The sequence below is a fragment of the Sturnira hondurensis genome, unplaced genomic scaffold (genome assembly GCF_014824575.4).
Source record: "Sturnira hondurensis isolate 20B ecotype Veracruz unplaced genomic scaffold, ASM1482457v3 Scaffold0021143, whole genome shotgun sequence".
Classification (NCBI taxonomy): domain Eukaryota; kingdom Metazoa; phylum Chordata; class Mammalia; order Chiroptera; family Phyllostomidae; genus Sturnira; species Sturnira hondurensis.
In genome coordinates this window covers 19,127,729-19,150,910 of record NW_028093774.1, presented here as the reverse complement: position 1 = coordinate 19,150,910, position 23,182 = coordinate 19,127,729, and the positions used below count along the sequence as shown (strand labels likewise).

At 57.2% G+C, this 23,182-nt stretch overlaps 1 protein-coding gene and 1 long non-coding RNA gene across 2 annotated transcripts; both read left to right on the top strand.

The window, feature by feature from the left end:
• The first annotated feature begins 757 nt into the window (after positions 1 to 757).
• VASH1 (vasohibin 1) lies at positions 758 to 17,921 on the top strand. Its single transcript, XM_037031274.1, has 7 exons — positions 758 to 2,505; positions 8,652 to 8,740; positions 9,911 to 9,967; positions 11,743 to 11,817; positions 14,442 to 14,823; positions 16,441 to 16,553; positions 17,418 to 17,921. Exons 1-7 carry the CDS (start codon positions 2,209 to 2,211, stop codon positions 17,488 to 17,490), a joined length of 1,086 nt encoding a protein of 361 aa, XP_036887169.1. The 5' UTR covers positions 758 to 2,208; the 3' UTR covers positions 17,491 to 17,921.
• A 2,498-nt stretch (positions 17,922 to 20,419) lies between these two features.
• Positions 20,420 to 21,351, top strand: LOC118976666 (uncharacterized). Its single transcript, XR_005064327.1, has 2 exons — positions 20,420 to 20,612; positions 20,652 to 21,351. It is a non-coding gene; the product is annotated as an uncharacterized LOC118976666 (long non-coding RNA).
• The last annotated feature ends 1,831 nt before the right edge of the window (positions 21,352 to 23,182 follow it).

Genomic DNA, 23,182 nt, shown 5'->3' with positions numbered 1-23,182 from the left:
GAGTCCCCATGTACCCCACGAGACTCACACTAACTCTTGGTATGAAAAAGGGGAGGAGTTATGAAGAAGCCCTTGGGCTGTCTGTCAATTTAGAGGAGTTCCTTATTTAGATTCCCTGTTTTCAGCCTTTTCTGTCTTACAGTTCTGAGGAGGGGGAGGTGGCCCTGGGTCCCAAGGGGGGAGGTCGCCTTTCGTCCCAAGACTCTGGGGAGCAGCTTGCTCTCTGCCAGGGCACGGGGGCCCCAGAGCCGTGTCCAGACGGACTGAGGTCGAACCCTGTGCACCCCGCTCCTACTGCTGCAGGTCTTGGAGTGGAACAGAGCAGTTTCTGACCCTTTCGCTTCCAGAGAGTTACCATAACTCCCAGATACCTGCCTTTTAGGAAGGAGCGGGCCGGGAGGGCTCTACACGCACCCAGTGTGACAACCTCGGATGACTGGCTGGCAAACTGAGGCCCACGGAGGGAAGTGTCCTGTTAGATGGCCCACAGGAAGAAAATAGACGCTGAATCTGTCCAGAACCCCGGCCTTTCAGGCCTTGTTCTCGCTTCTACACCCAAAGGGTCCCCGCGAGGTACTCCCCTTAGGAAACTCCCGACCGTGTGTCCTCTGAGCCCGGAATCTCCCCGGAGTTTGCGCACAGTTTGTCATACTGTAAACTTCTTCCGCGGCTCCGCACCAGCTTCACGGAGCCAGGAGAGAGGGGTAGGAGGGGAGCGAACGCCCAGCCTCACCCTAGAAGTAACTTGGAGTCGAGGGACTGCAGTAAACGGCGGAGGACCCGCCGGGAACGCACTGGCCCTTTAAGGGGGGGACAGAGCGCATGCGCGCGCGGGGCTGAGCCCAGCCGGGTGGGCGGTGGGAGGGCGAGGGACGCGGCCGGTGGCGGCTGGGCCCGGGGGTGACTGGGACGCCGGCGACCCCAGCTTTGCCTAGTCGCGGAGCCGCGACCTGCGTGTGCACCCCGCGCTCTGCGGGCTGCTCTCTGGAGACTGGCGCAGCTCGCGCTCGCCGAGACTTTATCACTCGCATCCAGCTTCGTCCGCGGGGCCGGGGCTGCGCGAGCCCCCGGACTTCCCCTCCGCGCCGATCCTTCCTCCACCCTCATAGCTCGGGCCGCTGGAGCCCGAGCGGACAGCCGAGAAGCATCCTTCGCCCGCCTCGGCCGCGCCACCGCCCATGCTACAGCTAGTCCGGGGCGGCGACCCCGCAGCCGGAGCCAGCCGCTCGTTGACCTCAGACTGGCCCTTGCTCGCCGTCCGGGGCGACCCTGCTGAGCCCCGGGCTCCAGAGAGGGACCTGCGCCCCGCGATGGCTCGGCTGACGCAGCGCCGCGCCGGGTGCCGGCTTTCTGCCCGCTGAGACGCGCCCGACAGGGGACCGGCGGAGCCTAGGCTTCCCACGCCGCACCCTTCCCCCTTCTGGGGGCTCTGCTGCAGCTTCCCGGAAGCGAGGGGACAGGGGGCAGAGACAAAGCCCACTTTGTGCGGAGAGTTGGCTGCGGGCGTGGAATGTGCGCGTCGGCGCGTGCACCCTCCCCGCACCCCGCCAGCTGCGAGTCCTGGCTCCGGGACTGGCGGCGGTGAAGAAATCGCGTCCCCTAGCTGCCCCGGGTCGCGGTGGTCCAGGCTCAGAGCTGATGCAGCCTGAAGCCCCCTCGATACTCCCTCTCCTCCTAAGCGCGCAGGTGTGAGCGTGCGGTATTTTGTGGAGGAATCTGTTCTCTCCAAAACTAGGACCTGGGCAGCCCAGAGTAGGCACCCGTGCCTTGACCCTCTCTGTGGCCTCGGGTCTAAGCTGTCTGGCCTCAGTTGCACCTCCCAACCCCACCCCGACTTTTCTCCTCTTTGCAAACCCAGACTGCTTGCCGCCCGTTATTGTTCTCGCTGTCAAATGGGGGTGCTTTCTGAAGGCTGCCAATTTGGGGTGTGTTCTCTTTATCCCATTTTTCAAACGATGCAAGGCCTCCAAGGCTGACTGCAGACCACCAACCTACTCTGTATCCCCTCTTTCCATTGAGGCACTGATTTTTTTTTCTTACCGAATAGTATTTTATTGTACCGGAGCCACGCCCTGGTTTCTTAAAGGCGCCTTGCACTCTGTTTGGCCATGGGTTATCTCTGCAGCCGGTGTGTGGGAGGCCTCCTGTGAGCCACCTATTTTTTCCTGCCTCCCCATACTTCCTTCCGCCCCCATCAAGGATTCGGGGATGCCAGGAGGGAAGAAGGTGGTTGGGGGCGCTGCTGCCCCCACTACTGCCGCTGCAGCCTCCTCTGGGGTCAGGCATTTGGAGACCAACGAAGGAGCTTCGGCCCAGAGAGATGATGAGCCAGAGGAGGAAGGGGAAGAGGACCTGAGAGATGGAGGTGTCCCCTTCTTTGTTAACCGGGGTGGGCTGCCTGTGGACGAGGCCACCTGGGAAAGGATGTGGAAGCACGTGGCCAAGATCCACCCCGATGGAGAAAAGGTGGCCCAGCGGATCCGTGGAGCCACGGACCTGCCCAAGGTGAGTAGTTGGTGTGTGTTGGGGGCAGGGGTGGGGGGAATCTGGGGTTTTTATGATCTTGAGGTTGGGAGAGCGTTTTCATTGGTGGGGTGGGGGACCACTGGCTTAGTGAGATTTTTTTAAAGTTCTTCTGAACCTGTCCAGAAGAACTTTCTCAACTACAACTGAGGTGGTTCTGTGAGATCCACATGCCCTTTTTCCAAGAGGCCCTCTCTCAGGTCTTTTAAAATACCCACGCTTCCTGAGCAGGCAGCAGATTAACGAGTACACTAATGTGGCTTGACAACTCATTTGCTAAGCCGGAGAACTGTGGGCAGAGATTATGTATGACTAAGGTGGCTACAGGGGCTTCATGTATTGAGAAATTCTTTTCAGGTGTTATCTCACTGTATTGCCCAACAGCCTTGGGAAGTAAATACAGTTTGAGGACCCCTTTTCCAAATGGGAAGTAGGACAACTCAAGCCAGTACTCAGGGTCAAATAGCCAATGAGTGGTGGTCCCAGATGACCTGGAACCCAATCCAGAGTTTTTGGGACCCAGGACATCTGCTGCTGGATGCTGGATCGGGACGGTTAGAAGAGGGCCTGTGGAGAGGGGTAAAGCCAGATGAGTTTTCTGGGCACAGCTGGAACCCCTCCGTGACGGCTCTCTCTAGTCGTGCCTCATTTATCACTGTCTTTCCAAGGCTTCCTGTGTTTGCTCAGTGAAAGGGTGCTTGAGACTTTCTGTGCTGTACAATGGAAATACATGCCTGATTTTCTGCTCTAACGTGTGTGGGTAAACTGATGCAGTTAGTTAACTTATGGTTAAGCCAAAGGCAGAGGCCTACCATCCCCAGAGAGAAAAGGCCTTCAGACAGAGGTTGGGAGCCCAGTGCTCAGTGCTCAGTCCTCACTGCTCAAGCGAGAAGGAAGGGAGCTGGAAAGAGCGTCAGTTAAAGTGGTTAGAGAAGAGTGTTCTGTTTTGCTTTTACCAAGTTCTTTACCAAAATAGCCACAAGAAGCCATCTTCTGGGAAAAGGGAATTTGGAGGTTGAAATTTGAGCAAATGCCTAACATTTCTAGAGGAAATAAAATATGGGTTGATTTGGGTATGTATTTTTTTATTCTCACCTGAAGACATGCTTATTGACTTTAGAGAGAGGGGAAGTGGGGGAGAGAAACATCAGTTGGTTACCTCTTGTACTTGCTCCAACCAGGGGCTGAACCAGCAACCTAGGTATGTACTTGGACCTGGAATTGAACCCACAACCTTTCAGTTTATGGGACGATGCTCCAACCAACTGAGCCACATTGGCCAGAGCAAAAGTGGACTGATTTCAAAGCCTTCACATTTGCCCGCTATACTAATTTAGAATTTATTTAGCATATCACTATGGATGGACATTTTTTTTCAGTAATATATTCTTACAAATGGACACTATGAGGACATTTTAAAATGTAAACCGGGATCCATCTCCGGTTATTTCCTTGGGATAAATTCCTAGAGGAGAAAGTATTGAGTCAAAGGATGTGCCTGACCATGGGGTCCAGACGGCTCGCTTATCCAACTGACCTCAAGCAGGTCCCATGAACCTGTTTGAGCCACAGTTTTCCCATATGTAGGGTTGACTGTGGAAAAGATTACATGAGAGGGTATGTGTTAGAACATTTGGTAAACTGAAGCTTCAAGCCGAGGCTGGTTAATGGGTGTCCTTTCCTTTTTCATGCCCTTTGTCGGGAAGGGGGACTAGATCGCACTCAGCACGCGTGCCAGTGAGGCCAGAGCCACACGCTTCTCCATAGTTTCTCCCACGTGACCAAGCTGGCGTTTAACAGACAGCTCTCCTGCCATCGTGCTTATGTCTAAACCAGGCTATGGGAGGATGTGAATGGTTCTCCTGGAAACTAAAAAAAAAAAAAAATCAGTGAGTTTATTAGCAGCTGGTCTACCATGTCATCTTGCCATCCTCAACCTTCATGTACAGGAAAGACACTAATTAAGGATTGAAGCTATTGTCCGGGGAGCGTGTATCATGACTGACAGGAGTGTGGTAGTGTCGAAGGAATTCTGTGGGAGAATTGGGGAAATTCGGAACCTCCCCGCTTCAAACCACAAGAAAGAGAAAATGCACCCAAGTTTGTGTGGGGTTTCTCCTTGACCTTGGCCCAGGGTAGAAAGCAGCCCCTGAGACATCCGTGGTTGGGTCCCAGAGTGCCAGCAGCAGAGTGGACTGGCCCCTGGACAGGACCCTCCCCGAGTGGCCATGCCCTTGGGGCTGGGACGGAGGCATTCTCTGCAGGGGTCACACCAAGGTGGGCCCCGAGAGATGTATTGTTGGGACAGCACAATGTTTCAGAAGACCACTTGCAAATTTTCATTTGGGAGATTTCACATGAAAATCCAGGGGTTTTGGCACCTTTTCGGAACGTGAGAAGATCTGAGCTAGAGATTCCGCACTCTCACACGGCAGCGGCAGCTGGACCTGAGGAGCGGCGCCCTCCCTGAGCTGGCTGCGTCTCCACTCTCACCCCAGCCTGCCTTCCCCACTCGGCACCCTGAGTGGCCCTGCAGCTGGTTGAGTCTGGGATCCCTACTGTGCCGTGAGATATGAGGAGAGGTCTGCAGTCAGACCCGCCAGGTTAAAACCCCAATTCTCCCATGATAACTTATACGATGACTTCTGTAGGCTCCTGGTGCCTCGGTTTTCACAACTGTAAAATGGGGATAACAGCAATATCCATTTCCAAGGATGTTGGGAGGAATTGATGAAGTAAAAGCACATGAAACAGATGGGCACGTAATTCACACCCAACAAACGGAGCGAGAACTGAGGCGGCAGCCACTCCACAGGTGCTCTGGGGAAACCTTTAAAAGGCGGGTGCCGGTATGTTAAAGGACAGCCAATTCTAAGAGGATCCTAGACCCAGGAAGAGTTTGTCGTCCTTCATAAGAGTCTCACCTTGATGTCCCAAGCTTCCACCACCTTTAAAAGCTCAGGGGCCGCTCATCCCAGATCCAGCTGCTGAAGATCTTCCGACTGTGGCCCTGGCCACGAGGCTCCTACAGGATATGAATTCAGACGTCGGGTCCGCGCGTGCTGACCAGTAGCTTTGGCAGGCACTGGAGTAGCAGTGACAGGGAGCAGGAGCTGAGCTCTGCCTGGCCCTGCCTCGTTGACACTGTGAGGGCTTCTATCATGATGCTCCTTTTACAAAGGAGGCATCTGAGTCACAGAGATGCAGACAGTGCATGGCAGGGCTGGGATTTCGACACTGATGGTCTGGTTCTGGAGCCGCTGTCTCCACCTCTGGGCTGTGTGCTTATCGCCCACACACTCAGCTGTGAACAGCCCTGCCTTCCCCAGTGCTCCCTGTTGTGCTGGACTGAGACGGACTTCACCAGGTAGAATGACCGAACAGAACTCGGGACTTCCGCGGTTCCTGCAGCAAGGGTAACCCTTGGCCTTGGCAGTGGAGGAATTTGTCCCTAAAGAGATCTGGGAAGCCAATATCATTCACCCCCACTGTACTCTGACTCTCAACAGTGAGAAAGCATTTCCTGGCTCCGGGTTTAGACCGGGGGGCGGGGGGGGGGCAGTCCTGGCAAATCCAGGCTACCAGTCCTAAAGTGGGTCTGGGCACTTGGATGTACAGAAAGTCACTTGTTTCTGAGCGAGTGAATGCATGCTTGCACGAACATTTGGAAGAACACTGTCACGCTATCTGCAACAGGAGTTAGCCTGAGTCGTGGAGCTGGCCGAAAGGCTCCTTCCAGCTAGGTCTCAATGATGTGGCCTCTGAGGCCCTGCTCCCAGGTCTTNCTCTCAACAGTGAGAAAGCATTTCCTGGCTCCGGGTTTAGACCGGGGGGCGGTGGGGGGGGCAGTCCTGGCAAATCCAGGGTACCAGTCCTGAAGTGGGTCTGGGCACTTGGATGTACAGAAAGTCACTTGTTTCTGAGCGAGTGAGTGCATGCTTGCACGAACATTTGGAAGAACACTGTCACGCTATCTGCAACAGGAGTTAGCCTGAGTCGTGGAGCTGGCCGAAAGGCTCCTTCCAGCTAGGTCTCAATGATGTGGCCTCTGAGGCCCTGCTCCCAGGTCTTTATTTATTATTTATTATTTTTTAACTCTTTTGGAGTCATCTCCTCTTCCCAGAGCAGCCAGTGCCTGGGTCCTCTGTCTGGATGGCAGGGCATGTCTTCACGGGTGCTGCCGGGCCCTGGCCCAGGGCTGGGGTGAGCTCAGGCAGAGAACCCTTGCACAGCAGCTCCCTCCTTGTTCGGAGGATCTCGAGGGAGGGCAGCCTTAGTCTGAGGCCAAAGCTCCTGGAAATCACTGGACGCCTTCTCCTCACTGGAGAAGTGGAGGATGGTCTCTCAGGGTCCTTCCAAAGGAGGAGGTCAAATGTCACGCTGTTTATAGTAAAGTGCGAGTAATTCCTGTCCCTCCCCATATCCTCACACCAGGGAGGTCAAGCCAGGCCCTTGGAGAGTTCTGGTGCCCATTTGGTGCAGGGTGGTCAGGCAGGAAGAGGGAATTTCCCTGTTATCCTGGGACTTTTATCTCCTGGTGACTAAGTGGTAGCACCAGTTTGGGCAGCTGTGGATGGTGTGAAAGGGGAAATAGCTCCTTACAGACAGAGGTGTCCGCCTGGGGGACTGCCCAGGCGGGGAGGAGAGGACAGGGAGGGTGGGGGAGAGGAAGTGCCTGCAGAGCTGTCGCTTCTGGGCCTTCCCTCCTGCATCCGGGCCCTTGGAGGGAGTACGTATCTCTCACAGGCGGTCCCAAGCCCCTGGCCATCAGCAGCACCCCAGGCAGGAGTGTGCAGTGGTCACTGTGTGTCACTCCCTGTGTGTCAGAGCCCCGGCCACTGCAGCCATGTTCTTTAAAAGGCTGTGCCTGTGACACAGCATCTCACTACAGGGAGGGCCTCTCCCACCCCAGCCCTATCCCGAGCTCCCGCGGGGCTCCTGCTTTATCCCTTCACACCGGCCCTACCCACCAGACTTTGACCCTCTACAGCCCCAGCCTGCTAGGTGGGCTCCGTGGGAGGGGGAGCCGAACCAAAGGGTGGGACCTCTCAAAGGGTGTGAGGAACTTAAGGCCACTTGACTGCTGGCGGTGCTGGGAGTCAAGGGGGAGCCCAGAGGAGTGAGACTTGTTCCTGGAAATCTGGTTCTTCTGACCAAAGTAGTCTGTTCTGTAGCCCAGGGGAACTCTGGCTCACTGACTTGTTGCAGCCTTTCTAGGATTCAGGCTTTCTTGGCCCGAGGTGGGCCAGGGACCCCATGACCCACTCCCGCATGGTGGCCTCTTTCACTGGAGACTGCCTGGTTGTTGAGGGGACAGCCTCAGGGATCTGCAGCTTCTGACCCATTTCCTGGGAGGCCACACCTGTGCATCCCAGCCGCCAGGGCGTACCTGCCTGACACCCCCGTCTCTCTCCTCCCTGGGCAGGGCACTGCAAAGTCTCTTCGGGTGGGGAGGATGGCCTGGTGACCTGGTTACTCGTATTGCTTACAGGTATGGAGCCGGCAGGGAAGGGAGGTTTTGAAGGGGAACCAGGGCTCCTGTGCCTCCAAGAAACCCCTCCTAAGTGGCCAGACCATGGCCAGCAGGGCCACAGCAAGACCTGTCCCAAAACATGCCCATCTGGCCCACCTCCACTAACTCACTCCAGTTTGGGTTGGAGCTGGAAGGCCTGGTCAGTGTGCCGTGCAAGGCTTGAGTGACACCTTCTGCCAAGGGTGTGTCCATCCCTCACTGGAGGGCCCCCCCAGGGCACTGACCCCAGGTGAACCAGTTTGACCTAGCACTTGAACCAGAAGGAGCCCCACATTCAAATGAACTTAACCGAAATATTGACATTCTTGTTAAGCCTTTAAAGTTAGTGAATATTTGACATTCAAAACAGTCAGGGAGTCAACCTGTGTTTTTCTAAAATTACTGAAGAAACACAAATTGGAACATCAGCATAAGCTCCAAACTAGGAATGCTGTCAAGGGCTGGGCAGGAGAGGACTGGCTGTGGGGGCGGTGTGACTAGAGCCTTCCTAAAGGTCGCCAAGGAGAGGGGCTCGGGGTAGGAGGGAAGTGGGGACGCCCCCTCGCATGTGGCTTCTCTGTGGGATAATTGACTGGGGCTCTTTCTCTGTCCCCAGATTCCCATACCGACTGTGCCTACGTTCCAGCCCTCCACGCCCATCCCTGAGCGCCTGGAAGCCGTGCAGCGCTACATCAGGGAGCTGCAGTATCCTCCCAGGCCCAGGGTCATGGCCACTGGCTGCCCTGCATGCTGGTCCAAAGGCTGAATGGGGCTGGTTTTCAGACTGGGCTGGAGAGGGGCAGTAGAGCGGCCTTGCCCCACAGCCTCAGGGCCGCCGTACACAGGGAGCCTCTGTGCCCCAGAGCTGCGCCAGCCCAGCGTGAGTGCGTGTGGGTGTGGGGGCGACTTTGATGAGTGCCAGACCCACTGTCTTCCACCACTTCTTCTCCTCAGTGTGATGGGCAAATGTCTCCTGAGTGGCCTGCTGGTGGGTGGCCATCAGCCCGGACCTCGTCTGCCGTCCATCTAGCCCAGCAGAAAGAGAGGGGAGGGCCCCATAGGGGTGTTTAAAAACTAGTAGTTTTAAAGGCAGTGGGGGGTCAAGGATGGGGTGCAGATGGAAGAGGAAAATGATTTTGTGCTCTGGGAGGGAACTTCCATATCTTGGAATGTTCTCCCAGTTTTTTGCCTTTCTTACCTGGCAGGGGGCCAGTTGCCCAGCATGGAAAGAGCTGGACCCACCCCCCACGCCCTGGACACCATGGTGTCCCTGCTCTGGGCCCCTCTACCCTCTGCTCTCCACCCTGTATGTCCTCGGGTCTCTCCCTCAGCCTTCCAGCTGAAGGGGAGGCAGCAATGGAAGGTTCGGGTCCTGGGCCAGAGAAAAGCCAGGCTGATGACTGAAAGTTGGATCCAGCCCTTCCTTTGTCGGTGGGGACATTCTGGCCTGGAGAGGGGAGAGGTTTGGTTCAGGAGCAGCACCCATCAATGTAGCCGGGCTGGACACCCTCCCCACGCCGACTTCTCTGGGTTCATGTGGCCTCTCCGAGCTGTCTGGAGCTCTGCCACTTTCTCAGCGCTGTCTGGCCTGGCTGTCTGCTCCACAGCCCCGTCCTGAGGGGGGCGGCCAGGGGAGAGCAAGGGTGGAAGCCAGAGAGGGTTGGAGAGACAGAGAGGGACCGTGTGCAGAAGGAGAAGCACATGAGCTGTGCCCTGCTCTCCCCTCGAGACATCAGGTTTTGACAGGCATCCTCCCAGGTGCCTCTAGGAGGCTGCACCCCCGGGAGTGCTGGCCCCTGGGGCTGGGGGACAGATTCTGCGAGTGGGACACACCTCTTCCACACCAAGCCAGGAAGCCCTTAACCAGCACTGCAGATACAATCACACAGGGACCCAGTTCTTTGAAATTAAGAAGAGCAGGCCCCTCACAGGGTAAGTGTGGGCACACCCTGTCCCCCTGCACCAAGGCTGACAGTGCCCCTCGACAGGTTGGAGCCATTCGGGGGGCCTTTGGGTGGGAGCTCGTGAGGCAGGCAGGGCCTCTCCCAAGGGAGCGTGCCAGCAGGGGCAAGCGTCCCACCGTACCGCCCGTCTCACTGCCCGTCTCCTCCTCTGCGCACCCCAGGGGCCCTAAGGATGCCAGAAAGCGGGGACTCTGGCCGAGATGAACACAAGGGCTCCCCTGACGAAAAGGGAGCTTCAACATCATGCTGAGCTGGGAGGATGACAGGCAGCCCCCAGCCTTGGCAATGACAGAGGGTGGTCCTAGGTAGATGTCTGTATATAAGCCTTATTATGTTTTTAAAGAGTTTATTTATTTATCTTTAGAGGGGAAGGGAGGAGAGAGGGAGAGAAACATCAATGTATGGTTGCCTCCCGTGCGTCCCCTGCTGGGAACTGGCCTGCAACCCAGGCATGTGCCCTGACTGGGAATCAAACCGCGATCATGTGGTTTGCAGGCCCGCGCCCAATCCACTGAGCTACACCAGCCAGGGCTTATTATTATTATTATTTTTTTTTAATGAGATGTGGGCCTAGCAACAAAGAGTGCTGCCCGTTGCAGGGAACCTGTATCACCCCAGCTGCCTTACTGGACTCTCTTCTGGTCATTTAATACAAGGCCCAGTGTCTGAGCAACAGGGGCCCCAGTACAGCTCTTACTTCCTAATCCACCATCCAACGTGTAGGTCCCTGGCTGGGTTCACCCCGAAGAAGCCCTGAGGGCAGAGGAGAGTGAGGAGTGACTGGGCCTGGAGGCTCAGCCCAAAGCCATCCACAGGCTCAAAACCCCATGTTCTAGAAATTGACGTGAAGTTTACATCTTGCTCCACATAATCTGTCCATATTCGCTTTCTCACAAAAAATTATTGAGGTGGTTTATTAGCTACATAACTTAATTACCCCTGTCCCCTTCAAGCCCCTGGGCGGAATCCAGCCTCCCACATCCCCAAAGCTTTGCTCTTGTCCTCTGGCTGCTGTGTGCTGGGGCCGAGCTCCACCCTGCGTGGTGTGGAGGAGTCCAGCATCCTCCTGGGCGAAGCCAGCGGCCAGGCTGCATTCCTAGACCTGGAGGCAGTAGTCAGTAAGGAGGGCAAAAGGACGCCTTAGGAATTGGCTGTCTTCAAGTGTCCTGAATTCCAAGTTCAGGCGCAGGCTGGGGAGTCACTCGGCTAACTGCCTGAGATGCCGTGTCCTGGACCCGGGCAGCTGGCCAGCTGTGGGGGACAGCAGCAATCAATTACAAGCTCTTTGGAAATGCCATGGTTGAATCAGGGGTACCCACTGTGCTCCAGAAGGAACAACTTCAATGCCGAGGTTCCCGGCATCTGTGGCTTGCTTTCCCACGGCCCCGTACCACCACTGCAGAAAGCTCCCAGCCCAGGGCTGTCCAAGAGCTGCCTGTGACTGCATGCCCTCCATTCACACTCCCCGCCCCCAGAGGTCTTTGGAGCAGGAGCCTGGACTGTCCAGGAGGAAGTGAAAGGAGGGAAGGGAAGGGGCCTCCTTCCTTATCTTCAGTGACTGCCTCTGCATCCACCCTCTCTAGCTCAGGATGGGCATGGGGGAGGGGAGGAAGGTGCTGGGCCTGCGCTGAGGCAGCTTAGAAGGGACCTGGGGTCTTTGTTCTGGCATTTCTAGTCTACCTGCGCCCTCGCTGGAAAGTGCTAGGGGCTCTGTACTCATGTGCCTGCCTTCCTGCCCCCCAGGCTGATGGACCTGGCCAAGGAAATGACCAAAGAGGCTCTGCCAATCAAATGCCTGGAAGCTGTGATCTTGGGAATGTATCCTTCCTTAGCCCCAGGAAGCCTGGGAGGGGGCAGGCATGTGCTTAGCACCCTGGGCCCCAGCTTCCTCCTCTGGAAGGGGAGGACTGATGGGTCCCAGGGCCATCCCAGCGCTGTCTCCCAGAAGTCATGAACTTGGCTCCAAAGTGAAGGGGCTTAAGGGGGTCTCAGTACCCCATGCCTCAGATGCCAACTTCCTGGGCTCACTGGCAAGCTCCTCTTTGAGTCATGTGGACACAGTGACCCTGTTCTCTGAACCCCAAATCAGGGCGCATCATCCCACAAAGGCCGTTGCACCATTTCCAAGAACCAAACAGTCTGGGGAAAGCAGGTTCAGTGCCCAAATGTTGCCATTTCCAGAGCATATTGATTTGTGGAGATATTGGATAGAATATTTGAAACAACTGCCTGCCTTAAAAGAAAAAGGCAAGCAGGGTTTCTCAGTCACTTCCACCCAAAAGGCAGAACTGAAACCTCCAGCTGGGCCTCGGAGTGGACAGACGAGCCCCCAGTTGGGGCAGGGTAGGGAGGAAGGTGTATATGGCCGGCTCTCCGACCTAATTGGCTCGTGCAGAGCCTTGCCCTTTTTTGTTTTTACTAGAGAAAGTTTTAAGTTTGTATGAACATATAGGCCAATATGATCAATTCCATGTGCCCAGCACTCAGTTTTACCCCTTCAAGGCCCATGTTGATTCATCTCTGTGTATCCCTCCCATCTCCCCCTTCCCCCTAGTGCCACGGGCTTTTAAATATTCTGTCTGCCACTTCTGGTGCAGGCGCCAGGCTCTGTGCAGAGAGGACGAGGGGAGGGTACCTTACAGCACAAGGAGTCCCTGCTAGAACAGATTGGGGAGACGGAACTGGGAGAGGGAGGCAGTCCCAGGAGATCTGTGAGGGCCACTCCCCCTGCCCCGTAGACAGCGCCACTGTAAATTATACCTGTGGAGACTGTGGAGATGGGAGGGGCTAGTTCCCCTTCCCCGGAGGTCCTGGGAGCTCAGTCTTTGGGGGCCATTGTTTCCCCATTTCCAAGAGCCTGACAAGCATTGCCCTGTCTGAAGGGTTCTGTGCGGGTCAGGCATGAGGCCAGCCTGAGCACTTGGGGCCTCTGCCAGCACCCCCTCCATGAGCCCACGTTGCTTCTCCTTCAGGGGTCGCACACTTAACATGGGGCTCCCACACACACGGGAGGAGGAAGGCTGCTCCCCTCCCCCCAGACACACAGAAGGATCACGCAGGATCACGTCATCTCAGAGGCCTTTCGGGAGCTACCTGGTGTCTTGTGGGTGGGAAGAAGACAGGACAGCCCCCATCTGGAGGAAGGGCCCCCCGGGGCCCCCACTGCACACACGCTGGCCACCGTGCTGAGTCTGTCCCTGTGTCTCATCCTCTGCACCCGAGGCTGCACCTTCCTCACCTCTGTATCCTCAGTCACTTGCGAGGAGTCAGGCTCAGTAAGGGTTGTGCTGACTGAGGGCACAGACTTTGGGGCCCTGAGTCCTAGTTTGGCCACCTACTGACTGTGTGACCCCTAGCAAGTTCCTTAACGTCTCTGAGCCTTGGCAGCATCCCCTGCAAAAGGGGATGATGGTAGTGCCTGTCACACAGGTTGCCAGGACAGTGCAGTGAGTGGGTACGTACAGGACACGAGCCACAGTGTCTGTACGCAAAACCTCTTCTGAGCTTTTATCTCGGTCATCTTCCATCCACCCGTTCAAGCGGAGTTTTTACTGAGTAACTGTTGTGTCCCTGCCTCCAAGCCGGGCCCCAGAGATACAGCAAAGGATGTGACAGATGGGGTGACCGAAAGTAAACAAGTAATTACAGATTGTGGCGAGTGTGTGTGGGGAAAATGAAGAGTAGAGCAGAGCTGATTTAGAAGGGGAGGTCAGCGGTGACGGCCAAACCTACGGCATGAGAAGGAGAGGTCAACAGCTGGGCGGGGCGGGCGTGGGCGGGGGGGTGGGGGGGGGCGGGTGCGCAGCCTTCTGGGAAAAGCTGGCGCAGAAGATCCTCAGGGGAAATCCAGGTGGGCTGCGAGTGAGGGCAGGAGTTGGAGCGAGCGTGGGCCACGCTTTATTTGCAGGTCAGTGTGCAGTAAATGTATGTGGGGAGGGAGGCGGAAGAGAACAGAATTGTCTGCATCTGTGAGCACACGAGTGCATGAGAGGGAACGAATGTGAGAACGTGTCTGAGAGAGAACGTGGGGGTGAGAAGTGTGTGTGTGCCCGACAGAAGGAAAGAGGGAGGCGGGGTGGCAGCCAGCAGGCCTCTCCTGCCTCCTACAGCCACAGGGACTTCGGGGAGCCTGAAGTTTGGAGTGAGGGACTCACTGTTAGCTGTTACTTTGTGAGCTGTGCCTGATGGCATAGCGGCAGCCACTAACCACTGAGACCCTGCTCCCTAGAGATTCGGTGCATTGAGCACCTGCTGTATGCCAGGTTCAAGGCTAGACAACAGGGTATGGAGGTGAGCAGGGCATGGTGCTAGGAGCCAGGGGCCGAGGGGCCGCTCACACGGGCTGTGCCCTGGGGAGGGGGTCGCGGGGTCCCAGTGCTGCCCCTACATGCCGGCCCAGCACCTCCCCCTGGCTGGTTCCTTAGCTGGACTGCCAATGCCAGTTACCTCACCAACAGCATGCCAACCCTGGAACGCTTCCCCATCAGCTTCAAGACCCACTTCTCAGGGAACTACTTCCGCCACATTGTGCTGGGGGTGAACTTCGGGGGCCGCTATGGGGCGCTGGGCATGAGCCGGCGCGAGGACCTGATGTACAAGCCGCCAGCCTTCCGCACGCTCAGCGAGCTGGTGCTGGACTACGAGGCCGCCTACGGCCGCTGCTGGCACGAGCTGAAGAAGGTGAAGCTGGGCCAGTGCGTGTCCCACGACCCGCACAGCGTGGAGCAGATCGAGTGGAAGCACTCCGTCCTGGATGTGGACAAGCTGGGCCGCGAGGATTTACGCAAGGAGCTGGAGCGGCACGCCCGCGACATGCGGCTAAAGGTCATTGTCAGCGTCAGCCCTGCCCATGCGCAGAAGGTTCTGTGCCGCGGGGTGGAATGGGACACGCTGCCGCTCCCTGGGGGGAACGCCATCAGCCCCTCGGCCCACCCCCACTGCTACTCCACGGGGGATAGTGGGTGGAAAATTTTGACAGTGTCTTCGCTCAGAGGCCACTGTGTTGAAACAGTCTCCTCCGATGGGTGGGCCAGGGAGGGCTCCGGAAGGAGATGGCAAGTGAGCTGGGTTTGGGGAGTGGGCAGGCCCGGAACGTTTGGGAGGGCAGGGGTGCCACAGTCCAGGTGAAGGGTGAAGGTCTGTGAGTAGAGATCCATCCGCGGGAAGTCACGTGTCTGCAGGGAGTGGTAGGTTTGGGTGGGGTGGCCTCCACCACCCTGCGTGTATCCTGACCCCTGACCTCCAAACACCGCTCTGGGCCAATGAAAGACTAGGAAGAAGTCAGAAAAAGGAAGGAAGGAAGGAAGACCGTGGGAAGACAAGGAGATAGTAGTTCCTTCTGCTTTCCTACCCCAAAGAGCAGGAGGGGAAGGGGCTGCTGTCCCCTGAGCAGTGGGCTGAGCTGTTGAGGGGTTTTCCCCTCCACCTTCACAGTGTGCAGAATCTTAGCCTCTCCCTGGGTCCCCCTGGACTGAGGGTGCCTCCCTTGGGGCCTGCCAGGTCCTTCCTGGACGCCCAGCCCCTCCCCATTTCTCAGGCACTACTCGGCAGTGACTCTGCCCTCCCAGAAAGCGTGGTGCTGAAACCAGACCTTGGCACCTTCACATCCACTGGGGCTCCCCACTGCCCCGCCCCAGGAGGCCCTGCCCTGCCAGCCCTTAGGCCATGACTTTATGGGGTGACAGCACCTGCCCCCAGGGCAGAAGCCAGCTGCAGGCCACCTGCCGTTTTCAGGGGCTGCCCTTCTCCACGCTGAGCTGACCCTCCCTCTGTAGCTCTGGTTGGCCAGCTCCCTGGCTCCTGCTCCTGAAGTATTTTGCATCTTCAAGGGAGCAGTTTGGACCTTGAGTTGAGGCCAGTGGACGCCTAGTCTTCCTTTAGTGCTGTGTGATTCCCAGTCTGTTTGGTGCTAAGGACTCCCCATATTATTTGCCACTCTTCAACATCCCCGCAGTATACCCCGTGTTTTCAAAATTCAGATCACGCTTACTGTGCTACATAAAGGGTAATTCATTTTCTCAACGGTTTCTTACTAGCTACCAGTCTGAGCTTCTAATTGGCTAGAGATACCCAGTATCATCCGTGGAGCTGGGAACACCCCAGCCCAACCCCCAGAAATGGGCAGGCTGCCTCCCCAGCAGGCATGTTTGTCTGGTGGGGATAAATGGCCATTTTTTCAAGGACCTCTTACAGTTTCACGAAATCGCAGGGACTTGCCCCCACCTCCACACTGTTGTAGGGGCCAACTGGGATACACTGCCCTGAGGGACCTGGTCCCCAGCCTGCTGAGGGACCCCTGCCCTGGCAGCTTCAGTGCCTAGAAAACAGGTTGGGGAAGACCTGGAGACAGGGCAGAGCAGCCGCTCGAGCTTCCTGGGTCCTGCCTGGGGCAGCCTCAGGGGCCTGCAGCAAGTCTGTCTTTGTTTCTTCCTCCCCGCCAAGATCGGCAAAGGGACTGGCCCTCCCTCCCCAACCAAGGACCGGAAGAAGGATGTGTCCTCTCCACAGCGGGGCCAGTCCAGCCCCCACCGCAGGAACAGCCGCAGTGAAAGGCGGTGAGTGATGGGTCCAGCCTGGGAGGCTGAGAAAAGGCTCTTTCCTTTCCTCTCATCTTCTAGATTGCTGCTTTTTTTTCACCCCACGGTTCTCATTCCCACTGTTCTCTTTCTCCCCCACTGGAGGGAGGTGGTTTGAGATGATAGGTTTGTGTGTTTGCACCTTCCAGCAGCAAGGTGGTCCCATTTCCCCAGAGAAGGCAACACTCACGGCCCGCCAGTTACATGCCCCCCCTCCCCCCACCCCCGGGTGCTGGGCAAGAGGTCTGAGGCCAGCACTTGTGGGAGGGAGAAGTGGAGGGTGGGCCCCTTCCAGAGGGTGTGTTCTCCCAGGAATATCGTTGGGAAAGGTGAGTATCGCATGGCAGCTGGTGGACGGCTTTAAATGTACCTTTTACCCCTGCGAGTCTGTGGTTTTGGCCCCCATCTAGATGACAGACCCATCCCATTATAATGCCCAGCCATTTGGTTTGTCTTCTTCTGATTTGTCTTCCGCCTGTGGATCTGGTTCTTGCTCTCAGTGTCGTTGTCATTCAGCAGCCACCTGTGTGGTATGATTCAGGGACTCCAAGCAGGTCTCCGATACTCAGCATCAGTCACTGGTCTAGGAGAACTTTGTAGAGAACAGGTTCCCTTACAGCCAACTGCGCCCTGATTAGCTGACCCCTGGCAAAGAGCCTGTAAGAGAGCGCTGGACCACCCTCAGGACCGTACAGGCAAGCAGGCACTGCTCGCGTACTCTGCTGCCCCTTGGAGAATGGAGGCGGGGCAGATACCAGGGGCAGCCACCACTGCTGCTGCCTCCGCCACCACCCTGAGGGGCCGCTCATCCTTCTCCCCTCCTCTGCTCTCTCCTCCCTGCAGGCCTTCAGGTGAGAAGAAGCCTTCCGAGCCCAAAGCCATGCCAGACCTCAATGGGTACCAGATCCGGGTGTGAGGCAGCACCCCAGCCTCACCCACTTCTTGGGGCCAGGATCACTTGCCAGAACCAGCCTGGCCCATGGACGAAGGGCTGGTGATGGGGCTGGTGATGGGGCCGGTGAGAGGCTGCAGGAAGAGTGTGTTCCAGCTCAGGCACTCAAGCTGCTGCCCCTCCCGCTGGGCCAAGCCTCATAGCTTTGGATCAAGAAGCAGTTAGTATTTTATTTAGAGTTTTTAACTTGACAACTAAAGTTTACGGTTTTTGGAGAAAACTAAAAATGGAATAGATCTGCCAGTGGCTGGCAGGCCAGTGCTTAGGAGATCTAACTGCCCCAGGGCTGGGCGAGGAGGGCCGCTGGCTACGAGGGTCCCCCTGCGCCTGGCCACTGTTTGGGATTTGGGCCCATCCCTGTACGGGAGCTCTCCCGGCCCACTGTGTGGTGGGACACAAAGCAATGGGGGTGTTTCTCAGCTTGCACCTGCCCCGGTAGCAGCTTGACACAGGGAAGACGAAGCAGGGCAGAAAGCATCCTGAGAGAGGTCTGCATGGCCTGTATGGGGTGGCACAGGTGACACCTCCCCCAAGTGTGGAAGGCCGCGACCCAGGAGCCCTGCGGACAAATGGTGCCGCTGTGTAGATCCTGCCTACTGGCACACCCCGTGCTGGGCGCCGTCGGAGTGCCCGGGAGAGAACCACAGTGGGCAGGGTTCCAGGACCCCAGCCCCTTTTGCTCAGGCCAGCTATATCTGCTGCTGAACCTGGGGCTCCCTGCAGAGGTGCTACGCTTTGCTGAGGGCTCTGCCTTGCACTGGGCTCAGCGTGATTGTGGGGACTGAGCAGAGCAGGTGGGTCCAGGAACGGTGGCCGGAGACAGGGTGGTATGCTCAGGCCTGGGTCTGTGCCCAGTGGGTGGGCCCTGCTCCCCGCTTTCTGTCTTCTCAGCCCTTGCTGGGTGAATGACAACCAGACCGGAATGCTTATGCCCCGGGCCCAGCTCCCCTCAGTTAGCAGCCTGTTTAGGTTTGGGGGTCCCAGTGACCATTAGGCCTGTTGTCAGGGACGAACCTGAACAGCCAGCATCTGCACAGCCTTCCTGTCTGGCATGAGGGAACTGGCAGGCAGTGGAGAGGCTGTGGAAAGTGGTTGATGGGGCAATGAGGAGGAGTAGGGAAAGGGGACAGTGTGGCCCCCGAGGAGGGGCAGAGCCTGAAAGCTGGGAGGGGTAAGTGAGAAAAGGATGTGGGGGGATTTTAGAGTTGGCTGCCTTGGAAAGTGGTGAGTTCCTGTTGCTGGAGGTATTTAAGCAATGACTAGATGGCTACTTGTCAGGAAGCTGTTGAGAGGACTCGGGTTGTGGAAGGGTAGCTGGATGGTTCCTTTTTACTGAGGGGCTATGATTCAGCCAGAGGCAGCCAGCACTAAGGCTGCAGAGGGGCTGGGAGCCTGGGAAGGGGAAGATCAGAACTACAGTTAAAAACTCAAATGCCTTACAGGGCCAGGCAGGTGGTTAAAAGGAGGACTGCAGGGCTGGGTGGGGCCTGTGGCAAACTAAAGAGGATGTTAACCCCATTAAAGCAGCGACTGCTGCTCAGTTTTTCTCAGAGTGCAGGCCCTGCATTGCCAGATTTTCTGATTTCTTTAGAGGCCAGAACTCTGAATTTTTATGAGATATCCTGATTTTTAAATGTTGGCAATCAGTTCAGGAAATTTAAAAAACATGAAAGAGCATGTAGGTCTGTAATCTGTGCCGTAGAGAGGGTTGTGCTGGAGAGTGGGACGTATGAAAGTTCCAGGCTCGCCAGGGCAGGCTGGGCCAGGGAAGGGCCTTGCTGCTGAGGCTCCCAGAGTGGGCAGCTGTCCCATGTCCATTCATCTCACTCCCTGCAGACCAGAGACACACCGGAGACCTCATGGCTGCCCTGTCACCAGAGCGGGTAGAGTGGAGAGAATGCACCTTTCGGCTTGCCCAGGGCACGGATGGTGCCCTGGAAGCAAGGAGAGGAGGGAGGGAGACAGACTTCCTTTGCTGATGTGAGTGCCCGTCAGGGAAGGCACCAGGGGCTGGCAGCTCTGCAAACCAGCAGCTGCTAGCCCTGAGCCCGGCTCAGCAAGGGGGCCAGCCGGCCAGTCCCTTGGGTTCCTCATGGATCCCTGAGGAAGTATTTAACCTGCCCTCTTGGGCTACGCTGCAGCCATTGTGACCGCTGATTCACCATCCATCCCAGCTTTGCCATCAGGGAGTGGGGGGGCCGTCCCAGTATTGCCACATTCATCTGAGGCAGACGTGGCTCACTTTGGGGAGGCATGAGGTCAACAAGGAGGCTGTGCCTGGGTCTGTATCTGAGTGCCTGTGCAGGCCGCTCATCAGAGGACGTGGCCCTGGAGGCCCCACTGGACCACAGGGCTTGAGGGCAAGAGAGGTAAGAGGGAGCTGGGAGCTTGGGTCAGAGGCACACAGGGAGCTGCTCCTGGCACAGGAGCCTAGAAGGATGCTCCGAGCTGCAGGCTCTGGGGAGCAGGGAGCTGACCAGCCCACGCTGGTAACCCTTGTGTACTCCCCACTCCTAGCTGAGACCTTGGGCCTATGGAGACCACCACAGGGCACACTGGTGCTTTTTAATTTATTTTTAACTGTTTCTCATATGTAGCAACCCCGATGCCCCTCCAGGCGTGTTTACACAGGCTCTGCTCCCTGCGGGCAGCCCGGCTGCAGAGTTCTGGGGAGGCAGGGACTTTGGGGCCTTAGTCACCGTCCTCAGTGTCACCTCATCACACTTCCTGTGAGGAGCAAGGAGCCTGGCTCCTCCTGCTAACTCAGGACTGCCTTTTGGCCCTCGGCCTGGGCTCTGCTGCTCCCCAGAGAGCGGGCTGCTGGCTGAGGGAAGGTCAAGGTGAGGTTGGAGAAAGCTGCCAGATGAAGTTGGATGGATCGGGTGGGGCTGGGCTCCTTGTGCTTGGTGCAAGGAAACTGGGTTTAATAGCCAACCCATCCACCTCACTGACAGTCCTCTCCCTCCCCTGGCCTCAACAGAGTCACCTTCACCCATCCCACCAGCCACCCCACCCTTCCTGGGCCTGGTCAAGTGAGGAGAGGGGTAGCCTCAGCCCTGGGTCTGACAGGGAAGCCTAGGGCCAGGGTTCTGAGCAGCAGAGCCCAGAGGGAAGCCTAGGGCCAGGGTTCTGAGCAGCAGAGCCCAGAGGGCTGTGTCTGGCTTCAGCCCTGCCATCTCACACCCCATACCTTCCAGCTGGGGCTTGACTTCCCGTCTCTGGGTCTCTGGCACAGGTCTGATTCTGGCCAGTGGTCAGAGCAGCAGCCTGTGCGCCCCCTGGGCCTCCTGTCTGGGTGGCTGTCAGGCTTTGCTGCAGGAGCATCCCCCCTAGCCCATCTCTGGCCTCAGAGCACAGGGTGGTGAGAGCTGAGTCAGCCTGCTGACTGCAGTCCTTGTGTCGGAGCTGCCCCACGGTGACATTCCCCTTTCCTCCTTCCCTTCCCAGGGAGAAGCCCGAGGGAAGGGCAGGGACGGGCCATGGGTGTGGGGAGGTCCGCTCCGGGCCAGGCAGGGCCGTGGCAGTGCTGGCTGCAGCCCTTCAGTGTCAGCCCCTGGCTCGGTCTCAGTGCTCCAAGTCCCACGTTTCCCCTTTTCTTCAAATATGACACGAGAAGAGACCGGGCGTGCTTGACCCCAGGCCTGGCGATGTTGGGCTGCGTGTTGTACTACATTGTGTTCTTCCCCTTCTCATACAGTATTGCGCCTCCTCTTCCACCTTCACACTTCGTCTCCTTCCTGTTCTCATCCCCACCCCCCACCCCCCTGCCAAAATGAATAAAGTCTCCCCAGCTCTGGTTGTGTGGGCTGGGCGGAAACCACGACACACAGCCTTGTCTCCTTTCCTCTGGGAGCTGGGGCTGGAGCCCACCCGGCCACCACTGTCGGCCTCGGTGTCTCCAGCGGAGGCGCCAGGAAGAGCCTGACCAGAGGCGAGGGGGCCCCACACCAGTCCGCGAAGAACCCCGCAGGCCTGCAGTCGAGGTGAAGCTCCTGGGTTCCCAGTCTGCCCCCCTCAGCCTGCTGTGGCCACGCGGCTCTCGTGAATCTGGGAGATCTTTCCTGCCGACTGTAACTGAACCCCTGCGCCCTCACAGTCAGTTTGGCCCCACAGGGAGGCTGGAGTCTGCTCCCAGGATACGAAACATTCCAGAGCCCTGCTTTTCCTACCCTAATCCCTAGCAGTCCCTCCGAAACGGGAGGAAGGGTGAGTGTTCTCTTGGGGGATGAGATTATTTCAGGAAACCATAGCAACAGGGATCTGAAGTCCCTTTGTGTCCGTCGCCTGTGCAGGATCTGTGGTAGGTGAAGCCACAGCTCTGGAACCATGTCTGGGTCCATCTGTCACCTGCCCCTCGGCTTCATTCCTCCAGCTCTGGACCTCTTCCCAGGCTCAAAGACCAGCCCCAACAGTTGGATGCAGCTTGCACAGAAATAACTTTCAGACCCCAAAGCATTTTTGCCTTTCACCCCTCCTCCCCTCTCCCTGCTGTCCTTCCACTCAGCTTGAGAGTAAAACCGAGCCTTAGGAGGTAGGAGACTTCCTACTTCTCTCCCAGCCCATCCCCATGGCGTCCTAACTGGAAGTGCTGTACGTGGTGAGGCATGGCAGCTGGGGACAGGAGAGGCAGTGCACTGAACCCACGGATGTCTCGGACTCCACACCACCCATCAGAGGCAATTTTGTTGCTTACAGACTCATTTAAATCCAAGTTAATACCAAAAAGGGCTTTTCAATAGAGGTAACCAGAATATGGGACTAGCTGGGATTATACACCTTTACACAAAGGTATTGTTACAATTTACACATTCAATTCCAGCTAAAATACCAAGTAAAAGGGCTTGTGGGTGGCCTTCAGTGAGGTGGACTCAGTGGGCCCCTAGGCTGCCCTCTGCAAACAGAAGCTGGGTGAGAGCTGGGGCGAGAATCGGTCAGGAGTCAAGCAGGCCATCATGGAGACATCTGACCACTTTCTCCAACCAGATGCGAAGGCGCATGTCACGGTGGACTTTGGGAGGACCGGAGCCCGACTTGCTGGGGGTTGCCTCCTCTCCTGCTGCCCTGGCCCTTTCCGGCTCACCGCACATGATAGGCATGTGACTAATTTAGGGTCGGACCTTTGGGTGCAGGTAGCACTTTTCAGAGCCCGGAATACAAGGAGGTGGAAGCCCTGCCACCCTACCTTGCCAAGATCTGATGTCTCGACCGCTATGTCGACAGCAGTGATGACAGGCAGTGGTAGTCACATCAAAGTCTTGCCTGGATGCAGGCGGCCTGGTGATCATGTTTGCCAAGGGGGTGAGGGGACGTGATGCTGAGGCTTGGGCCACCTCAGGTCAGCGGCAGGGGCAGATGTGCCCTCTTGGCACCTGCAGCCAGAGAGGACTTGTTCCCGGGAAAGACCAAGAGTGTAACTACAGAGACGCCACTGCTCTCCGCAGCCTTAGGAGCACAGGGACTGGTTACAGACGGGGCAGAAGACAGAGTTCCCTTCGAAACGCATTTGGTTTACATTCTCCTTCCCCAGGCGAGCCCTGCACCCCTAAGCTCTTACATAGCAGGCACTTGCCTGGAACAATTCGTTCTGACATTTGCTCAGGAGGGGAAACAGGGAGGAGGTACACCAGGATGAGTCTAGACCTGCAGGGCTACAGGT

What these genes read in the sequence shown, in the direction of transcription:
- VASH1 (XM_037031274.1), top strand. Translation starts at nt 2,209, where the DNA reads ATGCCAGGAGGGAAGAAGGTGGTTGGGGGCGCTGCTGCCCCCACTACT. An exon ending in GAGCCACGGACCTGCCCAAG is followed by an intron (nt 2,506 to 8,651) that starts GTGAGTAGTTGG and finishes CTCTGTCCCCAG; the next exon opens with ATTCCCATACCGACTGTGCC. An exon ending in GAAGCTGTGATCTTGGGAAT is followed by an intron (nt 11,818 to 14,441) that starts GTATCCTTCCTT and finishes TGCCAATGCCAG; the next exon opens with TTACCTCACCAACAGCATGC.